We start from the raw sequence: 19,109 nt of genomic DNA on the forward strand, positions 1-19,109 counted from the left end.
TGTCTCGCTGTCTCGCCGACCCCACACCAGTGAGCCGGCTCACAGTGTCCGCTCCTCGCAGCAGCGAGCCTCGCAACGTCCCGCCAAGTGTGTGTGAGGAAGTCTGCGGATTGGTCCAAACGTAACGGCTCCGCGGTTACTCAAATAGACCAATCCGCGGAGCCGTTACGTTACGTCACTATACCCAAGAAGTAAACAATGGAAAAGAGAAATGTCCAGCGAGGCGTTCTGGGGCAGCAGACAGGTCTTCTCTGTGTTAGAGTTTTACTCGCTACAGGGTGCACTTTGAGGGTTTGTGACTGCAGACCGTTCACATGCAGAAAGACCTTCATAACACAAGGGGACGGGTCAGAACCGGAGAAGCATGACATGGGACCTTTAATCAAAAAATAATCAAAAAATAATAACAATGATAATGATGAAAGTAAATGCTTTAATCTTTTTTTTACAACATATTCACAAGGATATGAAGAACTTCCACTTCTAGAAAGGCTTTCCTTTAGTATATTTGATTAGAGATAAACCAAATGTAACGTGCAGCCTGCACTTTGTATAGTTGTGTTGTGCTTAGGTTTGTTTGTGTGTGAGTGTGAGAGAGGTACGTGACTGACTCGGCAGAGCATTGAGTCATTTCACTTGTGTTGTGTTGTGTGATATCTGTGCGCTGCCACGTGAATGTCAGCTCGTGTACAACACGTCTGAGTCTCTGTGGGTCATAATGCTGCGTGTGTGTTTCCTTCTCTCCCCAGGGGTGTTCATCACCAAAGGTGACGTGGGTGTGGGGACCATCGTGGGCTCGGCCGTCTTCAACATCCTCTGCATCATCGGTGTGTGCGGCTTCTTCGCCGGACAGGTATGATGTCATCAGAGCGCTGCTGACCTGCTGCCATTTACCAGAGTGAACCCCACAGCCTAATGTCACCTTTAAGTGTGTGTTCAGCCACATTAACGCCCAGTGGCAGAGAGTACTCATGCATACATGCATATACACTGAACAAAAATATAAATGCAACACTTTTGTTTTTGCTCCCATTTCTCATGAGATGAACTCAAAGATCTAAAACATGTTCTATAAACACAAAATAACCATTTCTCTCAAATATTGTTCACAAATCTGAAAAACTCTGTGATAGTGAGCACTTCTCCTTTGCCGAGATAATCCATCCCACCTCACAGGTGTGGCATATCAAGATGCTGATTAGACAGCATGATTATTGCACAGGTGTGCCTTAGGCTGGCCACAATAAAAGGCCACTCTGAAACGTTCAGTTTTATCCCACAGCACAATGCCACAGATGTCGCAAGTTTGGAGGGAGCATGCAATTGGCATGCTGACAGCAGGAATGTCCACCAGAGCTGTTGCCTGTGAATTGAATGTTCATTTCTCTACCATAAGCCGTCTCCAAAGGCGTTTCAGAGAATTTGGCAGAACATCCAACCGGCCTCACAACCGCAGACCACGTGTAACCACACCAGCCCAGGACCTCCACATCCAGCATGTTCACCTCCAAGATGGTCTGAGACCAGCCACTCGGACAGCTGCTGCAACAATCGGTTTGCATAACCAAAGCATTTCTGCACAAACTGTCAGAAACCGTCTCAGCATTTTATTGATGGCATTGTGAATGCACAGAGATACCGTGACGAGACCCTGAGGCCCATTGTTGTGCCATTCATCCACGACCATCACCTCATGTTGCAGCATGATAATGCACGGCCCCATGTTGCAAGGATCTGTACACAATTCCTGGAGGCTGAAAACATCCCAGTTATTGCATGGCCAGCATACTCACCGGACATGTCACCCATTGAGCATGTTTGGGATGCTCTGGATCGGCGTATACGACAGCGTGTTCCAGTTCCTACCAATATCCAGCAACTTGGCTCAGCCATTGAAGAGGAGTGGCCCAACATTCCACAGGCCACAATCAACAACCTGATCAACTCTATGCCAAGGAGATGTGGTGCACTGCGTGAGGCAAATGGTGGTCACACCAGATACTGACTGGTTTTCGGACCCCCCCCCCAGACCCCCCCAATAAAGCAAAACTGCACGTTTCAGAGTGGCCTTTTATTGTGGCCAGCCTAAGGCACACCTGTGCAATAATCATGCTGTCTAATCAGCATCTTGATATGCCACACCTGTGAGGTGGGATGGATTATCTCGGCAAAGGAGAAGTGCTCACTATCACAGAGTTTTTCAGATTTGTGAACAATATTTGAGAGAAATGGTTATTTTGTGTATAGAGAAAATGTTTTAGATCTTTGAGTTCATCTCATGAAAAATGGGGGCAAAAACAAAAGTGTTGCATTTATATTTTTGTTCAGTGTATACTCAGAGAAAGATGCAGCACAAACAAACATAGCGTACATTAATGCACGCATGAGTCCATTTAGCTGAATGCACACAATAGACAGCTACGCAGGGAAGCTGAGTATTTGTAAACCATGTAGATTTGGTTTAGATATATCCTGCACTTTCACCATGGATGTGAAGAGAACAGGAGATGGGCCCCGCTAATCTCTCAGAGAACATGGACTGACTCAAGAACAGAAATACTTGCATCTTCCAGCAGTCTTTAGCATCCATTGGTTGTCCTTTAGCCCCGCCTCCAATCCACTGTGTAACGCAGCATCATGTCCGGTCTCCACTTAGTTAAATGAATGGAGAGGAATAATAACTGGATTTAGCTTTTAGCACATTTATGCGTTGATCTGCTGATTTACAGATGTCCCTTTCCCAATGTAAGTCAATGGGGAAAGTATTTTGGGCCCGACGTCAGGGATGTCATGGGGCCATTTGCTTTTTGTTATAATACTTTTTAAGGCAACAAGAGACGGCAATTCAACGTTCCTTTATGTTCTAAAGAAATGCTTGTCACATTACCAAACTTGCTGTGACACAATACATGTAGCTCAAGGTCTAGTTCACCTAGGTCTTACACAACACAAGCTTGGCCAGGTATTCTTATGCTGATTTTAACAATGTCATACGGTCCAACAGAATAGAATGATGATGAAGTGACGACATTTTGAAAGACATGAATGTAAACTGCAATGTCACTGTTTTGCACGTATGATACACATACGACTGCAAGGCGGTAATTCTAGCGAGGGTTTTAAAGAAAGTACCTTGTAGCCTTTCACCAGTTCCTTAGTCATGTACACACGAGAGAAAACTATTTAGATCACACTTAGAAAGAACGTTTTGTTTTCACTTGCCTCTAAGGGCTTGCCTACAGATGTAACCTTTGCTGTCACAACATCTGTTCATCATTTCATCTCTCACCGAGTCGTCAGGTATCTCTCATGTGGCTTGCTTCTCGAAAAAGATCAGAGTTCAGTGTTAAAACGTTTCCTGCCACAGTCCTGAATACACATTGAAAACGTATCACTGATTTCTTCTTTCATCATGCTCTTATGCTCGATGTGCCAAACAACGTCCCACACAATACCCTTTGTGTCTCTGTGCTGCAACACACTGCGACACAAAGGGACTTCTAAGCGTGGCTAAGTTCAAAATAAATGCCTTTTTACTTGTTTCGTTCTAAAAATATCGAAACACATCACTGGAACATGGCTGCACTGACGGCTAGGTCTAATGAATGATGCATCTGTATAATTAAATAAGCCACTTTATAGCCCTTAGTTGAATCATTAGGGTGTAAAAGTTTAAAATGCACTAAAAGCCGAATCCAGATCAGATGAGAAGTGATTGGCTTAAACAAAACGCATGTGCACACGCTGTCCGGGCCCAGATACAAGTGATTTTGTTTGCAGTAGATAATTACAAGTTAAGTGCATACAACAAGGTTGCTTATACAAGTGCTTATACCAACAAGTACAATGTCATGCCCATTACCAACGCGGCGCAGCCTCCCTCTGATCATGTCCGACATGCCGGGATACGTTATGGAACTGAAGTGAGCGGAGTACGAGGATAAGCTCTCTGCCCTGAAAGACTCTGGACCTCAAGCAGTGACTCAATCCCAGGTTGTGCATTACGCAAAGTGATGTAATGAGGGAGGAGGGCAGTACCATCATCTCCACCTCAGAACTGTTTGTTACTGTTGGCGGGATGTTCAGAGCGGGCTCCGTCTACACCATCACACTGAAAGAGAGTACAAGCAAACATGTTAAAGCTTTGTTATGCTTTAGCTTCTCCTCGCAGCAGCAGACAATTCCACAGCTGGGAGGGGCACGCGTGCACGATGGGACTTCTAGGCAGGGTTGGGCGGGTTGTAGTCCAATGACTCGTTACCTGTACACATAATACCCTTTTACTGTATCCTGATCACGTGATCCCCGAGCCCCCCCCCCCCCAGTGTGTGAGGGGGAGTGCTCCAGCGTTAGTTAGTCACTGCACTGTGGGCTCCCGCCTTGTGTCTGATTACATAAACACATGGGCACCTGTCCCACGTAGCATGGCACCTTTCCTTTGACTCAGTGACTGTGAGTCAGGAGGTCAGCTCCATGTGTACCTCGGTATGGCAATGAGAGGCGGTTCTGTATCTCGTGCTGCGGTAACTTCAGCGAGGACGAGTGCTATTGTAAGACTACGACTTGCGTACTTCTCGTTGTCCTTATCTCCGCTTTCCCTTTTTTCCCTTGCAGGCAGTGAAGCTCTCTCACTGGGCTCTACTCCGAGATTCGACTTATTACACGTTTTCCATCACGGCCCTCATTGTGGTGAGAGGGTTTGTTCATATGATCAAGTGTGTGCTTCGAGCAGGAAGACTCACTGTGAGGCCAGTTTGAAAGTGCATGTGATGGTTCCCAGCTTTGAAATCAACACTCGATATGCACTTCATATGTATTACAAAGCCAATAAACATACTGTTAGTGTGGATTCCTAAAGTGCTTTGGTTCCCTGGTTCCTTCACAAGGGGCAAAATGATCTACCGACGAAACACAAGAAAAGAAACACTTCACTTAGAAAGTTACTAAGTGTATTAACTAAATCATCAAACTAAAGTACAGTTTTGATGACGATAAATAAAGTGTTCCCGATTATTTTATTCATTTTTTCCAGATGTTTATATTTTAGAATTGTTTATTTCTACTCTTTTCATTTCTACCTACGCCTAATGCCGTGCTCAAAATTGTCTTTGCTAAAACAGCAACATGTTAATATTAATGCAGTATAATAACAATCTAATGTAAGACAGTGAACAAAACACTGCATTGAATTTTGCCAATAATTAATTTCACATTTGATACTTTATCGTTATTTTGCTGTGATTTTTACATTTTAAACAGAAATGTGTTGAGTAATAAATTAGTGTTTTTACATATTTGTATCAATAATTGTCGTAAAGATAAGGATGGACTTTTTTGTATCACTAATATAGGCTCCACTTACAACTGCAAATACATGTTTGGAGAAAGAAGTGCTCTCTTAAAGGTGGGGTAGGTAAGTTTGAGAAACCGGCTCGAGATCGCTAGAATTTGAAAATACACAACCGGAGAAAATCTGCCACTTCCTCACAGAGCCCCTCCTCCAACACACACGAACGCGCACATGACCAATGAGGGCACGAGATAAGTTTGTGCCCCGATGGAAGGCTGACAGGCAGGTAGGCCATAGGATGTACTTTTTACAGTATTACGGCTTCGACAGATAACATTTTTTTATGGATTTTTTGTCAAAGCACTTCAGATATTCATTGCTATCGGGATGTTAAGAGCATTCCATGGAATATAACAAAAAGTGTATCTCGAGCCGGTTTCTGAAACTTACCTACCCCACCTTTAAGACTATATCTCTATTTTTATCTCTATCTCTCATACATGTATAAATCAGCAGGACAATGCCACCATTGAACAGGTTTATCTTTTCACTGTCTAGTAGTTAAGTCGTAAGATAATGAAGCAAATGGCATGCTTTCCGAGCCCTGGGTTGCTCATGCCCTCTAGTGGAGTAGATGTTCAGAAGCAGAATCAATCTCACTTTCAAATACTGCATCCACCTAATGTTCTTTTCTGTCCTCTTTGTCCCGCCTTTTTAGTTCATATACGATGAGGAGGTTTGCTGGTGAGTGATACGCTCTCTCTTTCTCTTTCTATGCCGTATACCTTTTACTGACCTTGTGTTTGTGCAGGTGGGAGTCTCTCATCCTGGTTGTCATGTATGCAATCTACATCCTCATCATGAAGTGAGTCATCACCAGTATCCGATCATTCTTGTGGCATTGAGTTGAAAAAGTTGTGGCCCCTTCTTAATTCATTTGTCTTTGGCAGGTTTAACGGCAGGGCGCATCGCTACTTCGCCCGGCGAAAGAAAGGTTCTGTGAATCTGTCCAATGGGCTGACGGGAAGCACTGATCTGGAGGATAATGTCACGTGTGACGCGACTGCAGTCCTGCTCAAGAAAGGTAGAACATTGTGCTCCATTTTAGACTGCCTTTGCCCTCTAAAGAGTGCACAGCTGCTCATCTCTGCACACTGTACGTGAAGGCAGCTAGGGCACCACTCACATCTATTTCTGTGCAGCGCCAGGACGAGACAGTCAAGGATAAATGTATGGACCAAGTTCTGTCTCTTTTTTGGGTTATGAACAGCCTTCTGCTTGTGGACTCACGTTCTGGCATGTTGCTCATCAACGGTTGCATTCTTTTGGGAGCCAGACTTGACACACGAGCGCAGAGCAAATCACAAGAAAACGCTGTACAAGACATAACTAGGCGACCTAAATATAACAACTTCCATGAAGTCGGTCAAAGTTGTGAGCATACGCCTCTTAGAATCCAGTTTACCCTGAATAGGACCGTACATTACTAAGATGAACATCATTTTGTACGTAAGAACACTTGAAACCGGAAGTGAAGACCATCAACGGAAGTGGGGTAATTTTCTCTTACACTTCTATACAATCAACAGAGGAGGGATCCCTCTCCCAGGACGGACAGACGTGCAATAGATGCCGTGTGTACATTGAAAAGATAATACATTTGCAACATAGGTAGTCCAAATGTTTGGAAATGCATGTGTGTATAATAGGAAGATGAATCCACGAGGATATCCATCCAGGACCGATGATCCAGGACCACAGCCACGACTCAAGATCCAGCGCTCGCGATCCAGGACACAGGACCGCAGGATCATCCATGACTCCGGATCCCAGCGTATATAGACACCAAAAAGAAAGACATGTGGGGAAGCTGGGTTAATCGGAACATGAGTGTACACGGGTATAGACAGAGAGAAGGAAGAAGCAAGATGTCCCCCGACAAACTAAGCCTATATCAGCAAAACTAGGGGCTGAATAATCAGCCCTAACTATAAGCTTTATCAAAAAGGAAGGTCCTAAGCGCACTCTTAAAACGGATAGGCTGTCTGCCGCCCGAACACAAACTGGAAGCTGATTCCACAAATGTGGAGCTTGATAAGAAAAGGCTCTGGCTCCCATTGTACTTTTAGAGACTCTAGGAACAACCAACAACCCTGCATTCTTGGAACGCAATGCCCTAGTAGGCCAGTAGGGTGTAATGAGTTCTTTAAGGTAAGATGGCGCCTGCCCATTAAGGGCTTTATAGGCGAGAAGAAGAAATAATACAATGAACGCCTTCCGCTCAGCAACACCACAGCACTCCTCTGTGGTATCTGGTTCTGAGAAGTAGACCCTTTTCTGTCTCCCTGCCCTTAAAGGTAAAGTATAGTGTGGCACAAGACGCTGGGTAAGGCCTGTGTTCATCCTGCCAGCCTCCAGCCAGCTTCAGCCCAGCCTGCTCCGTCAGCTTGTTCTGCATGTTCTCTCAGAGCGATGCCCCGAGAGAACGGTTGTTTGAGCAGATGGGGGCCAGGGCCGATGTGTTCAAGTGGGCTGCATCCAAATCCCAGACTGTGGAAGAAGACGTAGCCATGACCATTGGTTTGTGGCTGTTGCCATCTTGTTATTTTCACGCAAGTGACACAACAGGGAGGATGTTAGTTCAACCAACCCTAAAGCTGCATACATGATACAGGATGTGGCTCTGTGCTCACCGCCAGTTTGGGTGCAGAGCCATTTGGTGAAAACTGTTATCTGTTATCTGATAGGTGGCACGTTGAAAGGCCAACGTCATCAAGGTCAAAGTTAAAGTAATACATTAATTCACTTTATGAACCAAAATCATTTTGCAAAAGGGTTAAAGTTCTTAGATGAAAACATGGACAACACCGTGAAAGCCATCTGTCAGTCACGAGGTAGCCCCGCCCTAAAGCATACCCAGCTTCATTGTGGACGTCCACTTCGGGGGGTATGTTCAAGGTTTCAAACTGATGTAAAGCCTTGGAGGGAAGTTAATATATGAACCAATTATGGCTGATGTTGTGAATGTTGACGGTGCATAGATGAGTTTTTAATAAGCCAAAGAAAGGACATAAGGGACAGAGAAATGAGCTGTCGCCCAACGTGTACTCAGCGTATGGATCTCACGGTGCCGCAGTCTGCTGAGGCCTCTAGAACCAGACCTCTCATATCCCAGGCCTGTTCATAAAGGCTGGGATCACATCCACACGTGGACCCAGTGGATGAACTCAAATGGTGTTCTGACATTGCAAGCTTGTTGAAGAAAGTGAAAATGAGGCACAGTACCTTTCTACTTTTTTGCTTACTCAAGACTATCTTGTGCCCGGGATGGCTTTTGCTCGGGGAAATAACTCTCAGTGACACTTTCTCTTGCACCAGAGAGAGATAGCTCATTAGCTGCAGCACCTCTAGCAGCCTGAACACCTACCTGCGTGTTCAGTCAGTGTAGATGCTAATTAGCCTGTTAGCTCGAGTCAGCAGCACAGTCTGCCTCAGCTGACAATCAAACCAGTGCCAGCCACAAAGAGGCTTTGGAGAGCACTTTTTTACTCTTTCTTTTTCCATTCTTTCAATAATAAGACAATGTTAGCAATACATACAAAAACACCTTTTCTCCCCTTAAACATTATGTTTCTTACTTTTTAATACAAAAAAACATCATAAGAATTACTTTCACATGATTTTTGAGTGTGTGTGTGTGTGTGTGTGTGTGTGTGTGTGTGTGTGTGTGTGTGTGTGTGTGTGTGTGTGTGTGTGTGTGTGTGTGTGTGTGTGTGTGTGTGTGTGTGTGTGTGTGTGTGTGTGTGTGTGTGTGTGTGTGTGTGCTCGTTCTTTCTAGCTAACTTCCACTGCACGCCGTCGGTGCTGATGGTGGATGAGCTGCTGTGTGCGTACCCCCACCAGCTGTCTTTCTCTGAGGCCGGCATGAGGATCATGATCACCAGTCACTTCTCCCCGAGGACCCGCCTCACCATGGCCTCTCGCATGCTCATCAACGAGGTACATTCGTTATCCCCATTATCCAAAACAGGAGCGATTTTAAGTTGAGTTTCTCCACCGCAGGAGGAGGGATCATAAAGCTGCATTCAGCCTAATGATGTAATCCTCTATATGCATCAATACACCGGCACAAGTACTCTCCAAGGTGTGGTGCGTTAGAAGATCACGGGTCTGGTGTCGGGTCAGGTGCTGTATGTTGCATCGCTGTGCCGACTTCAAGTGCAGATCTTGATGATTTGACATACAGACAACTCTGGTTTGAGGCTCCGTTGGGATTCAACACAGGATCCTATTTTACGAGACAGGTGTATAGCACTACATATACACCGCACGTGCACATGCACTGTGTTACTGTGTGCAGCAGCGTTTCCGTTGTTGTGCTGGTCAACGTGACCGGTAAGATTTCAATGTCCTGGACAGTAGGGAAATATTGTGTTCAGATGTTATCGCTGTTTATTTTTGAGCTTGAAAACCATTGATAAAAAGGCTTTACAAGGAATGACATCATCAATGCATGTTGGTTTCAACTTTTTGGAAATTACTATTGAAAAAAGTGAGCCTGCATAGCATATATATTAGTCATGTATTGCTTGTACAGTGGATATATACAGTCTATGGTCACCACTGCTAAGCAGTAAGTGCGTGTGCATCACAAAATAGTTTCCTCTGAAAAACAAGGTCCCGAAGCATCGTGCTGGTGCGCCCGGCGGCACAGTGAGCGCTGTCCTCACAGTGAGCGCTGTCCTCACAGTGAGCGCTGTCCTCACAGTGAGCGCTGTCCTCACAGTGAGCGCTGTCCTCAGTGATGGCATCTCGGTGCACTCTTTTGGCATCGGTGCGAGCGGCTAGTCTGCTCTGACTTTTTTTAAATACACTTTAATTTAATTTGTGTCAGACCGGACAATACGACCCAAGGGATTTCAATTTGCCAGACTTCTACAGATTCTTTCCAGTCAAAGTCCGGTAAATACCGGCTTAACGAAACACTGGTGTCCACTGGGTTGGACTCTATATTGAGTTGTGTAGTTAAACAAAGTGCAAACTATTACAAATACATTAAAAAGTTGAGAAGCGGCAAAGCTACCCTCAAGCAAAAAGTCAGTTACTTTGAGAAATCCCTTCCAAACCAGCATCTTAGCGTAACTGAATACCCCTGGGTGGCCTCAACAGGAAGTGGAATAAATGATACTTTAGGCCTTTTCTCTCAGGCACCTGTCTGCTGCTGAATACAGCCTGCAGTGAGTCCGAGCCAAACAAACCCATTGTGTCTGAAAGAAGAGAAACAACATTAACTTCTGCTTCAGACCAATATGGGAGGCTTTTGTTTATATGGTATAAATAAATGAAGACAAAATGTATCTGACGCACCGCTATTCGTGCTATTAAGCAGCATTGGGAAACGCGTTAATGAACGTTATCTTAATGTTTTCTGTACTCATGTTCTATAATCCCTTCCAGAGACAAAGACTGATCAACACCAGTGAGACTCGGGTCAACCGCATCACCAACGGCGACTCCGACTCCACCGCCAGGGCTCAGGGGAGGCGGGGCTTAGAGAACGGGATGGGCGGAGCTGAGCAGGGTCTGAACGGCAGGTGTCGACTCCAGCGACTGGAGTCTGGGAACAAGACAGAGAACGAGAACGAGGATAACGAGAACAACGAGAACGACGTGGAGGGAGAGGGGGAAGATGGAGACTCCGGCCCCTCGGTGCCTTTCAAAATTCCAGGTACTGATGACTTTCTGATGTTTGGTTTTAGTGCTACCACAGAACACATCTCATTGTCCCGTCACCGTCTTCCCTCCCTCCAGCCGGGGCGGGGAACAAGCTGAAGTGGATCACCATGTGGCCGCTGTCTCTGCTTCTGTTCTTCACCGTGCCCAACTGTGCCAAGCGGCGCTGGGAGAGGTGGTTCATGGTCTCCTTCTTCACCGCCACCATCTGGATCGCTGGCCTCTCCTACATCATGGTCTGGATGGTCAGTGAAAACACATGCTGATCTTTAACCATTGAAATGATTGACCGCATAAAACTTGAAGGTTCTACCCTTAGTGTTTGGGACTGGACAAAAAAGGTTTAACTCTTTGATTTTTGAATGAGAATATGTAATAGTGTCATCATAAAGCCGTATTTGGTCATATGCAGAGGACGATAAAAGGGTTCTTTTTTGAAAATCTTAAAGTGCAGACAGCATCTGCACTTTCACTTGCATTATAACAGGAATTCACGTTAGCCTGTGACATAATGAACGTTTAGATCAGTGTTTCTCAAACTTTTTCATACCACGGACCACTTAACCAATAAAAAAACACTCGCGGACCACCTAACTCCAAAAATATCCAAAAACACATCGTTTTTCTAGAACAGATTACAAATCGCCTGCAAATTGTACAAACGAGTGGCAACATGTGTGACGAAGGTGTTGCGCTGGGCTATATCATGCAATCGAAAGTGAAACTTAAGCTCGCTTCATTGTGGAGATATTCCCGCGAGAGTGCGGAAAACTTTTATTTATTTATTTATTTAAAATGTGAAATGTTACCAATATACTCACGGACCACTAGGGGGCGGTCACGGACCACCAGTGGTCCGCGGACCGCACTTTGAGAATTACTGGTTTAGATGAACACACTCGGAAGTGATTCCCTCGATTGGTCTGAAGGGATATTACTAAGTTTGGAAAACAACTCCAGACAATGACAATTGCTCAATTTTAGAATTAAATAAATAAGTTAAATGTTAAAATATGCACTCTGCACTTCTGTAAATAGCATTTATATTTAAATATATACCTTGGTAAGTATTATTAAGATTTGAATGAATTCTTACCTGACAAATCCAAACAGGATCAGCATCACTGACGTCTTTTTTTAAATGATCAAGCTACAGTTGTTCAGTGTAGTCAGGCTTCATACTAACTGTCACACCTATTTATTTCAATCCCAGATGTTCCTATTGTAGCCTTCACACTTTTGAACTATGTATTAATATCCTATTCTCGTCAGGTGACTGTGATAGGCTTCACTTTGGGCATCCCAGATGTGATCATGGGCATCACGTTCCTAGCAGCAGGCACCAGCGTCCCAGACTGCATGGCGAGTCTTATAGTCGCACGGCAAGGTAAACACACACAGGAAGTCACTGTTTGTGTTGAGTGAGCTGCTGTTTAGAGGAGGCGTGGCCTCACTCAGCAGCTCGCATCATGACTCGTCTCCAGACTGTACAGACCTGACAGTGTTGCTCTCCTTGCCTCAGGTCTGGGGGACATGGCCATCTCCAACTCCATCGGCAGCAATGTGTTTGACATCCTGGTGGGCCTGGGTCTGCCCTGGGCGGTGCAGACGCTCTGCATCGACTACGGCTCCACCGTGAGTGCTCTCCAGAGGGAGTTCTGCTGGACTCCGACCAGAATAGAACAGCTGTGTTCATGAAGGACGTTAGTCTGTCATATTCAGTGCCGAGCGGCTAGGGAGTCGTAGGACACAAAGACACCCACGCACTGCAGTTTATCACCAACACTCAGAAGACAGCATGTGCTCTGTTGAGTACTCTTCACAGGAGGAGAACCATAGATTCTAATAGGTGTCATACATACAGGATGTGTTGTGTGTGTGTCGGGTCAGAGGAGCTTGTGCTGTAACCTCTGTTTCTCTCCTCAGATCCATCTCAACAGCAAAGGACTCATTTTCTCTGTGGGGCTCCTGCTGGCCTCAGTATTCGTCACAGTAAGTTCCACATACGTTCCACGTCACTGAATTGGGCTGTGCTTCTGGGGGCTTAAATACATTCATCCAACATCTTGGTCGTTTTGAATCAAACCATAGACATATATTTACAAAGGGATATCTTAGTGTGTGTTTTATCTTAATTATCTTTTTTTAATAATCGTCGAAAGCAAAATACATTTGATTATCTCCCAGACCGGCATCTCAATGGGCCACCCCCGCCTCTGTTAGTACACATTTACTGACACAAACATTTGTATCATCTGTTGTAGACCCAAATACATTAAATAAAATAAGAACTAATTCTCAAAAAAGATAAACGCCATTCTTAAAATGTATAAACGAACATTAGTTGATTAATATTGATTAGAGTGCACAATAGAAATAAAATAATTGAGAGAAGAAAAAGAGATGTTATCTATCAAAACCCAGTTAGATTAACATTCATTGGATTGCACACTTTGTTTCTTTGTGTGGATATGTAGCACATTCACATTTTAATAGCACTTAATGACTGACTGAATGGAAATGACAATAAATGAAAATGTAAAACGAAAAAAGCGATCATGAAAATGTTTCCAATAAATGAATAAAATGATTTGTGACCACGTTGTTGTTCAGATATATCACATATTTGTAACTAAATGAAACATGAATTGAAACAAAACACGGTATAAACTGAGGAGGGACTCCCGTGAGGTTCATGTGTTTTCTTCACTCCGCTGGGAAACTGCTCTCACGTCAAGAAGCATCAGATCAGTGCATGCGCTGCCTCGTCCAATCAGTGAGCGATACACAGTAAGGGGGCGGGGCGAGTGTCTGAGGATTTCACCGGAGGATGGTCTGGTGGTTCCTCGGTTATCGCTCCTCCATTATTGCTCCTCGCTCCTCGCTCCTCATGCAGAAATAAGGCCACTGGGACGGATCACCGGAAGTTGATTTGTCAACGGAAGCGAGGAAATAAAAAATAAGAGAAGTGAAAAGCAGCCCTGCTCCTAATGGGACCATAATGGACCAAAGGAACATAATGCTGAATGGATGAGGCTTTAAACCAGCCATTAAGGCCAACTCTTACATCAATCAAATGTGTATCAAGCGAGAAAGACATTTTTTGACCAATGGTTAATGTCACGATGACTGCATGAAGATTCTTAGGCCCAATTCCAAACCACACCCTACCCACTCACCCGTCTGTAGTCACACTCGCAGCTTAAAGAGGCTCCTCCTTCTTTCAGATGGAGGGTGTAAATACAGCGGCAAGCTTTGGGACGGCCTCCCCTCTCTCCGGCAGAAACAGGAAATGCCATAATACGTAACAACGGTCTCAAATCAGCATCTCTTGGATTCTAAATAACTCAAATAAAACTCTAAAAATCCTTGATGGCATATCTTTTTTATAAACATATTTTTGTTTTAAAATCTGATGTTTAGAAGCCGCTTAGTTTTCGCAAAAGTCAGTGTAAATATACACAACTTTTACCGTTTTCTAGACTAGACATGAGTAAACGATCCAAAGTTTAAAGAAACACGAGGAAACCATGAAGTTACTAACATCTGTGTGAAGATATGAAATAGCTCTAGTTGTGCAGTTTATCAATGAACTATTAGTGAACAGCTTGTTTCCTGACGGACACACACAGCATTGAGTCCGGTCCGGTGGAGAGCACTGATGCAGACTCGCTGTTTGAGGGCGTCATAACCCAACGGAGGGGTAGTGTGTAGGGATAGGGTATAGGGGGCAGTTTGGAATTGGGCCATACAGTATACGCTCTATAGTCTAAGTGTTTAGAACAGTTGTGTGCTGTCGTCATCATGTCCTCCCTCTTACTGATTCCTCCCTACTTACAGGTTCTCGGTGTCCATTTGAACAAATGGACTCTGGACTGGCGACTGGGCTTGGCCTGCATCATCTTGTACGCCATCTTTCTCTGCATCTCCATCCTCATCGAGTTCAACGTCTTCGTCTTCGTCAACCTGCCCATGTGTCGAGACATCCACTGACCCCCTGCTCCCTCTTCCCGTCTTCTTGTTCCTCGTGTCCGTGGAGGAAACCTCACATGGCCTCCAGATTCTCTGCACCCTGAAACCTTTTACTTTTAGACAGAAATTAGAGCTCCATATGATTTACCTTTGGTGCAGGACACACAAGACAGAAGACAGAGGACTTTCTTTGGACCCGACGGAGGCGTGACGAGAGAGTCCCGGCACCGGGAGGTGGGCTGGAGTGTGTGCACACCGACAGGACTGATGCTGCAGGAGCTGCTACTGTAACTGACGGAGGAAAGGGAAATCCTGCAGAGCCATTTTTAGCTGGATTGTTTGTTACTCTTTGTACGAGTTTGGAATAAAAGCACACAATTAAGGTATTTTTAAGTAAAAAACAGGCTGTATATATATTTGAAGATTATATAATATTAACTGATGTATGGGATTCTCTTATGCACAACTGGATCAGTCACCAAGCTGTACGATCCAGTGACTGTTTTGTGATTTCAGAAATACTCTCCAAATGCTTTACCATGTCTGGATGCTCAGTACACAGTACACAGTACACAGTACACAGTACACAGTACACAGCATGCTGTACGAGCCCCAAGTCGACTTTAGCTTTGCACTGACGGAATCCACATATTTAATACTTTCCACATATCCTACAGGCTTATCCACTGCTACACATAGGCTTTATGTTCCGTTGGTAACACCCACATAGGGAAGGGATCTGCCTGCCACTGGCATCCAGCACTGTCACTTTATTGATTGTTCTCTCATTGCAAAGCGTCTACAGGTACGCTAACATATAACTATTGACGTTAGAGCTCCCTCTATTGTACATATTTAAGAATTAGATTTTGAGTTGAGTTTACCTCTTAAAGCCAAAAGTATTTTTAGAATAGTAGGAGTACTTAAGAGTCAGGTTGCGTGTGTGTGTGTGCATGCGTGTGTGTAAGTCTCGAGAGGACCCAAGGACATCACTGTTGCTGGGAAGACATAATCATGATTTATTTATGAATTTATTTATTCAAAGATCGTGTCTTACCGCCAGTTCCCGCCCTTTGGATCGTGTACAGTGTATTTGAACGGGACTCTTTGAATACTGTACAGTGTACTGTATACCTAATATATAATCTGAGTACTGGAAACTGATTTGATGTTGTTTATATTTAAGAATAGATAATTTATAAGTTTTGTATAGTTTGAAAAGATATTGCAACATTTGTATATTGGCACAAACCCGGTGGTTTTTTCGACGATGACGCACGAGAGTCTTGAACGTCGAATACATGATGAGTGATGGTTGTGGGAGATTGACTTTCCGATAAGGAAGTCCGTTCTTTGAACTTTCACAACATAACGTTTCTTAAAACACAGTGCTTTAACTCTTGTTCCATCAGTTGTATTTTGGAGGCTTCAAAGCTAACTTGTTGCTATTCTCCTGCTTGTCTTTGAGCCAAAAAAACACCTGTGTCAGCAGTATTGTCACTCTGTTTCAGCATGTGTTCAACATTACAAATGTGGAAGATATTTTGATTTGATCTTAGTTTTTAGCTGAAGAATTGTAATGCTCATAGGGTTAATTAAAAGTGTCCTTCTGCGGCCACAAGAGAGCGCTGTAGAGCCGTGTTTAATATTCACAGAGTATTATACGGGAAGTGGCTTTGGTATATTTTCAGGTAGAGATAAATACTGGTGGGTTTGCATGCCTCTTCCATGATTCCGATTATTTTGTGTGTAATTTAAATGCATTTCAAGATGAAAAAAGTATTGTACACATCAGAGGGATATGCTATTAGAAACACGAACTTCTGATGAGCAGTTATATTCCACATATACTGTATTTAGATTGTAGGCCTGCAACAGTTCGGCTAATTAATGTGGTGTTATGCTCTTGATCTGTGTGTAAATCCTTGTTGTTGTTGATGAGGACCTCTGGGCAGAGTGCAGAGAGAGGAAGATGGTCCCTGTGGTCTTCTTGCAATACAATGATTTACACACACTGATGACTTCTGATTACCTTCCTGTTTCACAGCAACCTATCAGAACAATAAAGTGAGACACATACTGTTCACAGCATACTTGTCTTCACTTTTTTCGAGGGTCTAATGAAAAACACAATTATTTTTTACATTAAATGTACAAATCATAATTTTAAGCTGAACTTGTCTCTAAAGTAAATGTTTCAATACGGTATGTGTTATTTTTTAAAAATTATTATTATTGATGCATTAATGGTAATGTTAAGCTAATTTAAACCACTACTCACTGCTAGGTGTTTGGTGAAATCTCCCTTAATGATGAACTCAATTATTATTATTATCACTAACTCAGCATTTTCATAATTTTATTGTAACATTGTCTAGCTATTTATGTTGGTTTCCTGCCATATTTGTGTTTTGGTTCACTGACACTGCTCACTTGTTTCTGCTCTGATAAACCCTCTGGAAACTCTCCAGAACCAAGAGAGACTTTACAATTTAAAGTGATGAACTATATGTCAACAGTGATTGATAATGTATTGGAATGTATCACGATTGAAATCTGCAAAGAAAAAACGAAAAATGTAATCATCAGTTGTGTATATAGAGCACCTGGCTCTATTGAGATTTTCAAGGACTGGATGGAGGAAATATTCTCAAAAGTGATTCATAAAACAGTTTTCATTTGTGGTGACTTCAATATTGACCTTCTAAATCCAAATAATCACAGCATGACAGAAGAATTTATCAACACAATGTACAGTATGAGTTTATATCCAAAAATTACTAGACCGAGCAGAATCACATCGCATTGTGCTACTCTCATAGACAATATATTCACAAATGACATAGAAAACAATACAGTAAGTGGACTCTTAATAAATGATAAGTGACCACCTACCAGTATTTGCAGTTTATGACAAAAACTACAGTAATAACATGCCGGACAAAGCTATTCAATACAGACGAGTTAGATCAGAGGAAGCAATGCACGCTTTAAAAAATGCTTTACTGGCACAAAGATGGGATGATTTATACAAATAACACAATATTGACAGTGCATATGATCAATTCCTGAGAATGTTTTTATCATTATATAATACATACTGCCCAATTGTCAAATACAGTAGAAAAATGAAATATGCAGAATGTCCATGGATCACAAGGGGTTTACAAAATGCCTGTAAAAAGAAAAGTTCATTGTATAGAGATTTCATGAGAAATAAAACAAAAGAGACAGAGATTAGATATAAAAAATATAAAAATAAATTAACAATTATAATAAGGACCTGCAAAAGTGAATACTATCGGAATTTACTCGACAAAAATAAAAACAACATTAAAGGAATATGGAGCATACTGAATAGTATTATAAAAAATGGGTCTAGAAAAAGGAGTTATCCAACATACTTCATTGACAAGGATAAGGAAGAAGAAAATATGGATGTTGTATCCAACAGTTTCAATGATTTCTTTGTAAATGTTGGACCTAAATTAGCAGGTAAAATCCCTGATGGAGGAACATCAGAAGAAAAACTGGAAAACTTAATAAAACGTAATCCTTTCTCAATGTTCCTCACAGCAGTGGATGAAAGAGAAGTTGTTGATATTGTAACGAAAAGTAAAAACAAAAAATCTACCGATTGTGATGACATTGACATGACTATTAAAAAAGGTTATAGATATTATTTCAAAACCATTCACACACATGTAACTTATCATTCCAAACTGGTGCATTTCCTAACAAAATGAAAATAGCAAAAGTCAGACCTTTGTTCAAAGCTGGGAACAAACATCACTTCACAAACTATAGACCTGTCTCACTTCTACCACAATTCTCAAAAATTCTTGAAAAGCTTTTCAATAACAGACTGAACAATTTCATAGAAAAACACAAACTTCTCACCGAAAGTCAATACGGATTCAGAGCCAATAGATCAACATCGATGGCTTTAGTAGACTCACTTGAAGAAATGACTAGCTCAATTGATCAAAAGAAACATGCTATTGGAATATTCATTGACCTAAAAAAAGCATTTGACACAATTAATCATGACATATTAATAAAGAAACTGGAACGTTATGGAATCAGGGGTGTAGTTTGGAATGGGTAAGAAGTT

The 19,109-nt window shown here is 42.8% G+C and overlaps 1 protein-coding gene across 1 annotated transcript in view; it reads left to right on the forward strand.

Moving 5' to 3' along the window:
- The window catches only part of LOC117447231 (sodium/potassium/calcium exchanger 3-like), an 88,212-nt gene extending 71,149 nt beyond the window's left edge, over window positions 1-17,063 (forward strand). The window contains exons 6-17 of the mRNA XM_034083945.1: window positions 750-853; window positions 4,615-4,689; window positions 6,009-6,034; window positions 6,102-6,155; window positions 6,241-6,374; window positions 9,129-9,289; window positions 10,748-11,018; window positions 11,102-11,268; window positions 12,296-12,410; window positions 12,546-12,658; window positions 12,950-13,015; window positions 14,864-17,063. Coding sequence (XP_033939836.1) covers window positions 750-853; window positions 4,615-4,689; window positions 6,009-6,034; window positions 6,102-6,155; window positions 6,241-6,374; window positions 9,129-9,289; window positions 10,748-11,018; window positions 11,102-11,268; window positions 12,296-12,410; window positions 12,546-12,658; window positions 12,950-13,015; window positions 14,864-15,016 — 1,439 coding nt within the window. The 3' untranslated portion in view covers window positions 15,017-17,063. The remainder of the gene's footprint in view (window positions 1-749; window positions 854-4,614; window positions 4,690-6,008; window positions 6,035-6,101; window positions 6,156-6,240; window positions 6,375-9,128; window positions 9,290-10,747; window positions 11,019-11,101; window positions 11,269-12,295; window positions 12,411-12,545; window positions 12,659-12,949; window positions 13,016-14,863) is intronic.
- Window positions 17,064-19,109: the final 2,046 nt, after the last annotated feature.

Source organism: Pseudochaenichthys georgianus, chromosome 1, assembly GCF_902827115.2.
Source record: "Pseudochaenichthys georgianus chromosome 1, fPseGeo1.2, whole genome shotgun sequence".
In the NCBI taxonomy this organism is placed as follows: domain Eukaryota; kingdom Metazoa; phylum Chordata; class Actinopteri; order Perciformes; family Channichthyidae; genus Pseudochaenichthys; species Pseudochaenichthys georgianus.